This window comes from Mus pahari, chromosome 3 (genome assembly GCF_900095145.1).
Source record: "Mus pahari chromosome 3, PAHARI_EIJ_v1.1, whole genome shotgun sequence".
In the NCBI taxonomy this organism is placed as follows: Eukaryota; Metazoa; Chordata; class Mammalia; order Rodentia; family Muridae; genus Mus; species Mus pahari.
The window spans coordinates 18,485,573-18,498,447 of record NC_034592.1 but is presented as its reverse complement, the minus strand read 5'-3'; the positions used below and the strand labels follow the sequence as shown (position 1 = coordinate 18,498,447).

At 51.9% G+C, this 12,875-nt stretch overlaps 1 protein-coding gene across 1 annotated transcript in view; it reads right to left on the bottom strand.

The window, feature by feature from the left end:
* Positions 1 to 506: 506 nt before the first annotated feature.
* Gpr107 (G protein-coupled receptor 107) overlaps positions 507 to 12,875 on the bottom strand; it is a 60,882-nt gene continuing 48,513 nt past the window's right edge. Inside the window, exons 15-18 of the mRNA XM_021192394.1 lie at positions 8,329 to 8,378; positions 6,917 to 7,000; positions 5,382 to 5,503; positions 507 to 2,818 (exon numbers count right to left, since the gene is read on the bottom strand). Of these exons, the coding sequence (XP_021048053.1) occupies positions 2,722 to 2,818; positions 5,382 to 5,503; positions 6,917 to 7,000; positions 8,329 to 8,378 (353 nt within the window). The 3' untranslated portion in view covers positions 507 to 2,721. The remainder of the gene's footprint in view (positions 2,819 to 5,381; positions 5,504 to 6,916; positions 7,001 to 8,328; positions 8,379 to 12,875) is intronic.

Genomic DNA, 12,875 nt, shown 5'->3' with positions numbered 1-12,875 from the left:
TGCACTCTCTTGATAAAATGCTCCCTGGTCTAGAAAATACATTCTGCACGCAGCTGCAGGCAGCCGATGCTGCAGTGCACCAGCCCAGCCTGCGGCTGAGTATGAGGGAGAGGCTAGGGAGTCAGCGGGCAAAGCAGGAGGGAGCAGGGAGAAAAGGAGGGGGCACGAGGGAGGGAGAGGGGTGAGAGGAATATGCCGAGGACCAAGGGAAGCAGAAATCCTGAGAGCACTTCAGGAGTTGGACAGCCCTGAATGGCTGCGTGGGCGAGGGCTAGAGAGTAGGGACCCTTAGGTATTTTACTCTGAAGTGCTTTTTGAAGGAGAACTGAAGACTCGGGCCTGATGTGAGGCAGGATCCTTGACCTGGAGTAAGCTGCTCCTCTAGAGAGAATGAAGCCCAGGCAGGCTCAACATTAGACTATGCTCTGCTATTCGAACATGGGAGTCTGAGTCTTGTTAGAGCCAGAATTCAGAGTTGAACACTTGTTCCTGTTGTCCAATAAAAAAATTATCTAGCAAAATCCACACTTTATTAAATGTCACAGCCCACAGCTTCCAGTCCACAGCACTCTCAAAAAAAGTATGGATACCTCACGCAGGCAGAAGGGGGGAGACACAGAGCAGGGCTATTAATACCACAGTGGCAGTGCAATGCACACCCCATTTTTGCTCAGCCCCTCCAACACATGGGCTTTACCATTGAAACACGACTGTGTGGAGCCGGGTGGGCTAAGACTCAAGGCTGCAGAGGGCAGCTCACGAGCTGGGGCGGATGGACTCCAATCAGACTTCTCTACCCAAGGACACAGCGGAATGCTGGCTCACAGCTCTCAAGTGATGGAGATGAGATACGCTTACAGTGCAGGATGAAGGGCTGGAAGCTTTCCTTTTCACAGCCTGGGCACCAGGCCAGTCTTCCCAGCCCCAGGTTAGGCTTCTGATTCCCCCGCCATGCCTGGCTTCCCACTACAGCAGTTCCAGGGCAGAACTCGGGAGGCCACTGCTGTAGCACACCTCCTCGCCCATGCACTCATGCTCTGGAAGGAGCAGGCTGTCCCCCCACAGTCACTCAGCTGTGCACCCAGAGAGCTCTGTGGGCTGGGTGGTACAGTTTCTCCCCTCTGGCTCTCCTAAAACCCAACAAGTGAAACGAGGCCCCTTCCAAAAAAGACCCTGCCCTGAGAGGCAGGCTGTGGCTTAGATGTCACCACAGGAACACACTTCGGCAGTGCTGGAGGAACACTTATGCACAGAAAACAAAGCACCAGTACCCTGTCTCCTCAACAACCCCCTCCCCACACATACTTTAAACAAGTATAAACAAAACCAACGAACAAACAAAGGAACTAGGAGAAAAAGGTCCCTTAAACAGATCCTTCAGGCCTGTCTACCTTCCTCAAGATGGACACCTGTAGTAGGGACGGACCTGCTAGGGCAGCAGAAGCGGCAGCTTCTCACTGGTGGCTTAGGACATGGACTTGGGCTGGGGGTGTGGAGACAGACACACTGTCTTCAGGACAGAGATCTTCTGCACTGGGAGGTAGAGTAACTCACCCCAGGAAGCGCCTGTTCCTTGAAGGTGTGACTCACCTGCAAGTCCTGGGCACTAAGCGGCTCTGAGGTGTCAAGCTGGTCTCCTGTGACCTCGTCACATGCCTTCTGCAGGCAGCCGCTGGTGTTCCTGCCCAAGCTCTGAGCAGATCTGGCTGTCTCAGGTCTCTGAGCATGAGTGGCTCAAACACACTCACTCCCTTCACGCATGCTTGGACTACACAGTTGAGGCTCAGAGGTCCTGCCTGGCCCATTCGAGCTGTGGAAGGATGTTTACCTAAGCGTTCGTTTAGACACTACCCTTTCTGTCTTCAGCTGCTCCTTCAGGAAAGTTCTGTTTTCTCGGATTCGGATCAGAAGACACAGGTGGAAGGAGTGGAAGCCAGGCCGCTGCTCTGGGCAGGCAGGGGGTAGAGTCAGGAGAGCCAGCTGGAGCCCACTTCTGGAGCTCCAAGGCCTTTCTCCCTTCAGCCAGCTGTGTGCTGGGTCCTCCCGGCTGGCCTCTAGCACCACTGGTGTATTTTACTCAGTGAAATCATATCAGGGCGGGGACATTTAGAGTGGTGCTTGGGAACCAGTGGCCCTCCCTGGACAGGCGTCCTGCCACCTAGGGTGTCTATTTGGCTAAAAGAATTTCATCCATTTCTGCTGCTCTTGTTCCCAAAGCTGACAATGACTTTCTTTTATGCCCTTGGTAGATATCTGTCTAGATTCCCAAAGTAACTTCTTCTCCCCCCCACCCTGGTACTAGGAATTGAACCCAAAGCCTTATAAATGCTAGGCAGAGCAGCGAGTCACACCCTCCCCAGCCTCCAAAGCACTGTGACCAGCGCAGACCCACTCCCCCACCCCATAGCCTTTCTGAGTAGCAGTCACAGGGCTCCTTGGCACAGGCCCAGGCTCCCAATTAGCAAGGTAAATCAGCCGCCAGTCCTTCACTCCTCCTCTAAGCCCCCTCACTGGGGGCAGTCCTAGCTGCCTGTAGCCCACACCACAATCCAGATCCTAAGAGTACAAAAGTGTGTGTCCGTGGCACTCGCTCGGCATGAGCACTGAGCGCCGTCTGGAGTGTCACTGCTGGGAGATGCCATCCTTCTGTCAGGAACGCACTTGCTCACTGATAGGCTATGAATAAGCTAGTTTCATTGACAGCAGTCCTCAGCCCTGCTGTCACGCGGTGCCTTCCCAGTTGCCCTGGGGTTCCACAGCACCATTGCTCACTTTCTTCACCTTCTTCATATTCTCCATCACGCCTGACGTCGTCACTCTGGAAAAAGAAAAGCCAAAGTGTCAGGTGACTCAGACTATCATAGGGGACTTGAGGCTAAGGTGGGGACCTGGCCTTCCCTCGCCGGCCGGCCGTGTGCTACTGGCTGGGTCACTTGGCCTAATTCTTACCTTCCGGAGCCACCGTGCGGAAAAATATTCCCCACATACCCGATCAAGTTGTTCTCACTGCCAGCATTAATCTCACCGCAGTGGCCAGAGACTTGAGGCCACTCAGGTCAGCATCATGGTTACAGGCACTCAGGAAAGATGGCAAACTAGTGGGGCAGACACAGACACTCCCAAGGCATGGGACAGAACCACAGGCTTGGTGTTCAAAACTCTGCCTGCTATGGACAGTTAACACTACTTCCTCGAAGTCTGCTCTTCCTTCCCCAGCCATTTCAAGAAGCCCTTAGGTTCTCTCCAGGCTGCTGCTGCCTGCCTCAGCTCTTCCCACAGCGACCCCACCCACCCTCTCCTGCCCCTCCCCTAGCTGGCCAGCTTAATGCCATCTTCGAGCTCTGTGCCCACCTGCACTGCTGGGCTGGGCTGCTGCTCTCAACCTGCTAGTGACTGAGGGTGTGTTGGGAGGGTAAAGGGCACAGGGCAGAGCTCTTGTACATGCTGGAGTGTCTCCAGTGGTAGGGTCAGACCTAGTGACTGATGCTTTACAGAGCTAAAGACCTGAGGCCAGGCTCTGCTTGCCTCTGGGTTGAGGTATCTCTGGGGGACTTGAGAGGTGCCACCAAGAAGCACTCCACAGCCCCAGTGGCTGCACCACTTGCCTGTCTGAGAGCCAGAGTAAGCCCACTGCTCACTACAGGAGGGCACCACTGGCAGCAGGCAGCGGCCCATGGGGGTCTATTCCACCTTCGCATCTTCTCACTCTCCAGAACTTTCAACAGCTCTTGTCTACCTCTCTTCTTCCTTAGTGCTAGAGATGGGACCAGAACCTTGTATACATTAGATGAAGTCTCTGTCCTGGGCTCAGCCCCACCCTATGCCCCAGTATCCTTACTGAGCTAAGGTACTTTGCCTCCATCAGTTCCTGAACTCCTGTTTCCTTTCCCCTCAGAGCCCAGATGGCACTGGGGCTGCCCGCTGGTGCCAGGGCCCTAGATAAGTAACCTTGTGTGCCTGCTAAGCATGCAGCCCCTCTGCCACTGGAGCATTCCTGTCACTTCGTGGCTCCATGAAGCCCCAGAGAACACCCATAATAACCTGGCTCCTTGTCACAGGTGGTAAACTGAGAGCACCAAGGGGTTACCTCTTCTCCAACATTTGCCCTGGCCTATGCCTCGCCACACTGCAGGATGTGCTCTCTTTGGTTACAAGGCCAGAGTCTGTGCACCTTCCTGTTCCTTCTCACCCATACCTACGTCATAAAGTTCACCATTCTCAGACCGATACCAAAGTAAAACTTAAACACTGCCATGAAGGTCAGACATGGTGGCTCACTCAGGAGAGAGACAAGTGTATCTCTGAGAGTGTAAGGCCAGCCTGATCTATATAGAGTTCCAGGCCATCCATGGATACATAGTGAGACCCTGTCTCAAAAAAATAAACCACCGCCATCAAACATACACACCCTCTCTCCAAAGCCAGCGGGAGATGGGGAGCACGGCTTCCTCCCACAGGAGCACATCACAGTTCAGCTCAGAGGAGGGCGCTAGGACCCAGGCACGCAGCCCACAGCTGGCACTGCAGGGAAGGGTAGGCTGACCGGCATCTGTAGCCCTTTCTGCCTCCACCTGCAATGACTGTTCCCTCTGGCAAAGGCACAGTTGGAGGCCCTCCTGCCTTCCCACTGCGTGGAAAGGGTATTGCTGCACAGGAATGAGACTTGCTCAGGGCCCATCCCAGGGTCTACCTTGCACGCACTGCCCTAGTGGGATGGCCAGCACCAAGAGCTGCTCTGTGAAGCCAGATGTGCCTGGCAGGCAGCCCAGGCTAACCTCAGTCTTTGAGTTGTGGAGAGGAGAAAGGCAAAAGTGCAGGGCAGTGGGGTCTCGGCCTGAGGTGGCCAATACACACACACACACACACACACACACACACACACACCCTCAGCTCACTAGAGTCAGAGCTGGCAGACAGGTTATGATCCATCTGGAAAACAACTGCCTTCCCTGAACCTCCCCCTAGCCCTGTCACTCAGATGCAGGTTGGAGGTGCAGTCTACTGTCAACCTATGACGACCCAGAAGATGCCATTTTCAAATACCAGGAGCAATGCTCACAGCCGGATAGCCCATTTTAGACTGGCCCAGAACACTTCCAGACTCTTGCCACTGGGTGACTGGGAGCTGCTCCAAGGATATATAATAGGATGGTAAGTTCCGATTTTCCCTGACAAGACTGAGCCATGGCTGGCAGACACTGCACTTCACACTAAGCAAAGCACACAGGGCTCCAGTGTCCACACCCTTCTACTAAAATAGAGGGAGACCTCCAAGATGCAGGGTGCTGAGAGCAGGGCCCCTGCATACCACACCATTCAGCAGAGGGAGGGAGGGAGGGAGGGAGGGAGGGAGGGAGGGATGGGGGAGAGGGGCAGCTTACACTGACTCCATCTCCAGGTCATCTTCTTCCTGAGAGAGCTGCAGGTAGGGGTTATCTGAAGCTGGGCGAAACTTATACCCCGTCAGGACAAAGAACACCAGCGTGGCTGTCTCATCCAGCAGCTGCAAATTTAAAATCCGCCCACAGATAAAAGGATTAGCAACACCACTCTTCAGAAAGCAATTGGACTAAACAAGCTCATGCCTCTCTTTGTCTCCACATGGTTTTCCAGCAATGCCACAGCCACAGCCGCAGCCAACTGCTTCTGAGCACTTCCTCAGGTCTGTGGGGGGGTCTATGCCAAGAGCACAGGAGGGCCAGAGTAGACACTGGGTGTCTCCATGGAAACCCACTGTTTTTGTTTTGTTTTTGTTTTTTTTTTAAATGATGAGAGTGTCTTGCTGTGAAACCTAGGCTGGCCTTGAATTGACCACCTTCTGTGTCAGCTTCTCAAATGCTGGATTAGTGTGTGCAATCACACTGGTTCATTTTATACCTTCTCTATCCTATCGTTCTTCCTTTTTTGTTACTGTGTGTGTCCGTGTGTGTATGTCCGTGTGTGTGTGTCTGTGTGTGTGTAGTGCACTGCAGAGTTGAATGTGGAGGTCAGAGGACAATAACTTAAGGGAGAGCAATTTCTCCTCCAATCATGTGGGTCCTGAGGATCCAGCTCAGGTCACCCGTGTTGGCAGCAGTTGCCTTTATCAGCTGAGCATTTTTCCAGAATCAAAAACAAGAGGCACAGGGTAGGGGCTCTAGTAAATTAATCCTGCCTATAAAAAAGAAAAAAGAAAAAAGACTTTTACTTTCTTTTGTATTTGTGTTAGTATATTCCTCTGTTTGACCACTTAGATGCCAGTGGCTGCATAGGCCAGAAGAGGGTGCTGGTTCCCTGAGAGCTGGACTCAAAATGCCATGTGAGTCACCCACCCCACACTGCTGCTAGAAACTAAACTCTAGTTCTCTGGAAGAATAGCAAGTGCTCTTGACCTTTGAGTCATCTCTCTAGCCCCAAGAACAAAGGTCCGAATGTATATGCAGCCTTGGTGACCAGTTCTAGTATCTTACAAAGATAGTTTAAGTTTATAGTCATAATGATCAATTTATAATACACACACACACACACACACACACACACACACACACACACACACATATATAAATCCTAGGCACAAAACCCCAAAAATAAAAACAAAAACAAATCCTTGAAGCCAGGAGGACTGGATTAAAAACCACTCAAACCCTGTGGCTGAAGGCAAAGGCGGAAAAATTCTAATTACACAGGACAATCTCACTCTCTCTGCTTGAGGCTTTTCTCTTCAAAGACTTAGAACTGATCAATAATGCAGTTACACCCAGATTTATCATTTGGCCCAGCAGCTCTTCTGGGCACCCAGATCATCGCATCTGAAGAGCAGAAGAGACGGAAGGTTGTAGCACTCATTCCCAGGCAGGTCAGACACAGTCTTAAGCTACACTCCAAGACGTGGTCCTCAGACATAAATTCTCCAAACTGTCCCCCGAGAGCAGCAGACCTGGTAGAGCCACTTCCACTGGAATGGAACAGCAAACTTGAGAAGGAAGGCAATGATCCTGGTGAAGTAGATGTAGCACACGATCTACAGGAAAGAGGAAAGCACAAACTAGAGCGCCATGTTCTGCCACTGATTAACTGCAAAGCAGGAAACAGTCACCCAACGGAACAGATGTGGCCCGCAGCCCGGGTTAGGCAAGTCTCCTTACTCTCGGTGGCTAAGACACTGACCACAGCCTCCTGGGAGGCTAGTTCCTTGGTGGCTAAGACACTGACCACACCCTCCTGGGGGGCTAGTTCCTTTGGTATGGCTGTTCTATTTCTTGCCACCCACATTCAGGTCCTCCTTCCGTCTCCAAGGGCATTCTTGTCACCCCAGGCTTGGGGGCAGTTCCTAGCAGCTACAGCAAAACGGTCACATGGGGAACACGCAGATACAGTGAGCAGCTGAATCTCAGGGTCCAGGATATACTGAACCATACACTCTAACCGGATAACACCTTCCTCTGGCCACCCTGTGACAAGGTCTCAGTAAGCTGGCCAGGAGACCACAGAGAACACTAGACCAGGCTGGGGTCCCCTCTGCATTGTCATAGGCATCAGGAAATGCTCTGTGACACCTATTGTGATGATGCTACAAAGCCCACGTCAACAGGACAGACAACCCGAGAAAGAGAGCGAGCAGGCACAGGAACACCAGCTAGACGGAGGTCTGCCCTGCTTTCCTGCTGCTGCTGCCTCCAACATTTGAACGTTTGTTTGCTTCGGCAGAGCTGTCAAGCTTCTTTGTGGGAGTCAAGGGAACACTGGGAGATTATACTCTGTGCTCATGCCACAAAACTTTGTGTCCATCACTGACTTGCTGGATGCAATGGTGCAGGCCTTTAATCCCAGTACTTCGGAGGCAGGGGCAATGGATCGACGTTAGCCAGGGATACACAATGAGACCCATTCTTAAACAAAAAAACCAAAACAAAAAAACCTCAATTTTCTGTTTCTAGTTTCCTGCCTGGCAACTGGAGAGAGTGGCTTTCTGTGGGGGCCTATAGAAGAGCACAAGGGTGCACCCAAATTTCTAAGTGGGCAGAAAAGGCAAGCTGGGGAATGGCTGGGTCTGGCCTAGGCCTAGAGGTGCCCTTGGGGATCAAACACTACCCTGGCCTCCTCACAAGGGTCTGAGCTGATCCCATGGCGACTGCTTGTGAGTGCAGCTGCTACTGCGCAAGTAGTTAAAGCCACTTCTAACAGGCTCAAAGCAACCCAGATTTTTCATTCCCACTTTCAGAGAAGTGATGTGAGGTTGTGAGGCAGCTGACAGGTCCAGGCACAGCGGCTGCCGCTGTCGCCAGGTCTGCTCACTGATCTTATTTACAGTTTTAGGGGCTTTGTTTGTTTGGTTTGATTTTTACTCACCAAGACGTAGTAATGTCTGAAAAGCCTCAGCTTCGCTAAGTTAATGGCAGCTGCAAGGAACAGAATAAAAAGCGTGTTAACATCTTCACCCACTCACCATCCCTTTGTCCTGCCCCCTAACTCCCAGCCATCCTTTTGGAGACATCGTGCCTAAACGTCCTCAGTTTTTAACATCTTATCCCATCTCTATGGCCACCCTCTCTCATGCCACGAGCAGAAGAAATGGAGCAGGCTGAGTACCTGACCAGTGGCATGCTATAATCTGTCTCAGCTATTTGGGGTGACCCCTCCCTTGGAGATGGGCATCTATGAGCAGAAACTGGGGCTATGGTTGGGGTTTCAGTATAGGCAAGGGCCAGGGCTAACCTCTCCAGCTCTACACTGCAGCTGAGAGGGACAGCTGTCCCCTAACCAGAATCAGCAGCAGGCTGGCATAAAGGACCACCCAAGGACCTCCCACAGGGGCAAACTCAGTCAGCTCTCAGTGCATTCAGTTTCCCTTATGTGCTTCATAGTAAGTCCTTTGAAACCATACTCCCTCATTAAGCCCTTCCTTCAAGAACACTCAAGGTCAGCTAAACCAGGCCATGCAGCTTCCTGACACTGCCTATGGCTATGAAATATTGATGACCGTCGAGGGTAGCCTGGCTCCCTCCCCGATTAGCAACGCTTTCATTCATCATAGCCTCCCTGCAGGAGGCAAATTAATTTTGCTTAATAGCATTCAATTACTGATTCAGTTTAAGAATGGGACTGTGGGTGGCAGACATTCAAATTTCCTCTTCCTCTCCCCTCTGGCTCATGATTAGTGATGGTGGTGGTGGGGGTGGGGTGGGGGGTGTGTGTGGGGGAATACTCTTAGGATGCCCACAGAAATCACACAGGTCCTAAGTTAGCAAGGTGATTATCAACTAGAGTTCTGCCAGAGGCCTTCTGAGAGTTTTCAAGTTCAGAGATACATTGTCTTTGTGTGTGTCCTTGTGTGTGTGTGTGTCCATGTGCGTGTGTGTACATGCACATACACATGTTCATACAAGCAACAGGAACAATTACATACACCCAGCAGGCACAGGGCAACAACTGGCAGATCGCCCAACACTCTCATCTCTCTACATGTCTGAGAATTGTGTTGTCTGTTGCTGCTGCTGTTGGTTTAGCACTAAACTCTTTGGATGAACCCTTTGTTCATCCATCAATACTCAGTGAGCGAGTTCTGACTTGCACCAGGTATCGGGGACAAGCAGTGCTCTGAACACATGCAGCCTCCTCCCTGCTGTCAGGGACACCCCACTTAGGCACTGGGAGGGGTGCTCCTGAGGACAGATGCTACAGTTGAGACATACTAGGTGAATCAGAGTGTCCTAGGCCTTGGCTTCCATCCACATGCACAGCCCTCCATCTCCTGCCTCCACAACAGAGCCTGCTCTCACCACACTGCAGCAGAGTAGGCCAAAGATGGAGGGTACTACAGCCTGCCATCCAGGGCAACCACTAATACTCTCCCTTCCTGTGGGACAGCCTCATGGATGGACAAGAGAGGGTTCAGCATGCTGGACCTTGAGGACGCTGGTGACAGGGATAGACAGAGAGTAAAACAAGGTGAAGACACAGACTGTGAACTTGTCCTTACTGAGTCTAAGGGCCCTGGGGAGCTTTAGGCTGTTACCAAGTTCAGGGCAGCAAGCAGCAAGTTCACCCGGACACTGGCTGGCTGGAAAGGGCAGGAACTAAGGAGTCCTACAAGGAACCATGACGGAAATGAGGAGTCAGACAGCATGGGGAGGAGGTCTTAGTGGGCTAATCCTGGGGAGTAAGAGCAGGAAGTGACACATGGGCACCCCCCAGCACCACAGGCCACATCATACCTGTAGGCACAGACACTCTGATTTCTGAAGGGAGGCAGGCTGCAAGCAGCTCTGTAATTGAGCCAGTGTGCCTCACACCCTCACACCACGAGGGTCCACTACAGAACAGTAGCATGCTACCCAGCACTCCTAGGGATGACAAACAGGTCCTGGAGAATGTGACGAGCTCTCAGCCATTTCCTAAATCATGATAACATCCTTGCTAATTCCATGACATTACTTAGCACTGAGGCTGGCCTCTCAGGCCCCCTGCTGGGTTTTCCTGCTCTGGGGGTTGGGAGAGGGGCGTGATATGGACCCCAGAGCTACAGTCCTGCTAACTGGTTCTTTCTGACCACCCATGACACACCCTGCCCTACAAGCATGCACTGGAGTTGAAAGAGGAAAGGAGACCGCTCAACAGAGCGGCCCGGCGCGGCTGTACGGCCAGGGCTCAAACCTCAATTCTGCTGCCTGGTACACATGTGACAGTAAGCAAATCTTCTACCCTCTTGGTCTGGACTTCAATTTGTTCATCTGTTAAGGCAGAACAATACTATCTAGCCTTAGGGTTACTGGGATAGCCAGCAGGGTGAGGCAGGCAGCAAATGGCTCACACTCAGCCCCTGGACGCTCTTACAATATTTATCAGAATCCTGTCAGGATTATATGGGGCTAGCCTGCATCGAAGGTGGCTCTGTGACTGGTAGAAAGCCAGACTCTAGTAATAATGGAACCAACATGAAGCTGGGACTACCAGCGCCCAGGCTCTCCTGGAAACAGTGCTGTCTGCCACATGGAACTGACGAGCAGAGGAGCAGCCACAAAGCAGCCGGCACAGGTGACAGCCCAGGCTTCCAAAGACTTCCCAGCAGTCTAGGCAGCTGACAGCCTGCTGCTCCTTGAACCTCAGGGAGCTGGGCTCTCATGGGAGTACTAGCTTGCAGAGGGAGGGGGCTAGGCTGGCTATTTCTGACTATGCCATGCTGGAGCAGCAAATATGGTCAAAGAATGAGCAGGCAAGAAGGGAAACACTATGACTGGGAGCCAGGAACCCTCAGTCACACCACTGTAACTCCACGTGCCTGCCCCTGGCCCATGAATCCTTCTCTGGCCATGTTCCTCATCTGGAGGATCCTGTTCAGTGAATACCAGAGTGGGTCAGAGCTTCATTAGTTCAAGTATTTTGCTTGTTTTTAAGACAGGGTTTCTCTGTGTAGCCCTGGCTGTCCTGGAACTTGTTCTGTAGACCAGGCTGGCCTCTGAACTTCTGCCCGCCTCTGCCTGTGTTGGGATTAATGGTGTGCGCTACTACCACCTGGCATAAATTAAAGGATTCTTCTGGAATCTAGCCCCGGTCCAGCAATAAGCAACATGGCTATGGGTCCAGAGCTGCTGGAACTCCCCGGGGAGGGCACAGTCACTCATCTTCCCCCTCAAGGAGCTGGGCCACTGCGGAGCCTGCAGTTTGGCAGGGCTCCCTTCTTCCTGCCAATGCCAGGAGAGGTGCTGCCGCCCTTCCCCAGACTGCCACCTCCTGCCAGGCATGGTGACAGCTACTTGGGGAGGGGAGCAGGAGCCACTTCTCACCAGTGGCTGGCTGCCCATGGCCACAGTACGCCACACCAGGCAACCCTGAAACTTGGCTGGGGTCTGGCAAGAAGGCTCAGGAGGTAAAAGGTGGCCCGAGTTCAACCCCCAGAACCCATGGAATAAGAGGAAAATCAACTCCTTAATAGTGCCCCCGTGGCTTTCAACAAGAGCTCTGTGGCTCACACGTTCCCCGACTCTGTTGCATATTCATGAACATATGTGCACACACACAAATAATAAAATAAAAATTAAGGGCCAGTAAGATGGCTCAGTAGGTAAAGGCGATTGCTACCAAATCAGACAATCTGACCCCATCTCCAGGGCCCACACAGGAAAAGAGAGGACAGATCCAAGGAAGGCATCTGCTGACCTTCACGACTACCCAAGCACATGCCACATATGTGCTTATGTATGTATACACACACGCACACACACACAAAAAAATTTTTTTAAAGATAAATAACATGAAAGGAAGGGGAAGTTAAGGATTCCAGAGGGAATGGGTGGGTGATAAAAGGGGTGGGAAAATGTAATCAAATATACTATAAACATATATGAAAAAAGTATTTCCGAAAGGGGGGTGGGAAGGTGGCTCTGCTGTTAAGAGTGTATGCTGCTCTTGCAGAGGACATAAGCTTGGTTGCCAGTACCTACATCAGTTGGCTCACAACTGCCAATTCCAGGAGACCCGAGCCCATCTTCTGGTCCTCAGGCTCTGCATGCATGTCATAGAATACCTCAACCCCCACTATATAGAAATAATTTTGTTCAAATCTTAAAACAAACCCCCAAGAAGGCCAGAGTCAGATCAGACCTGCCCCCAGCTCACTTCCTTTGATAGTTTTGAAACTATCCAAAACCATTAAGAACCACCTTGATTGTCACTGTCTATGGAATGATACAGGCACTGCCATTCTTCTACTTCCTCTCACAGGCTCCTCTGAGTAGAACACCACACTGTCAGTGATGTGTCTGGGACGAGCCATCTGGAAATAGAGGAGCCAGGCCTCCACTGGAGCCCAAGGCCACTTCCCTCAGCACCACGCTCTCCACCTACACTCCATGTAAGAGAAAGGCAAGCCCCAGCTTCTGACCTTTTTTTTTTTTTTT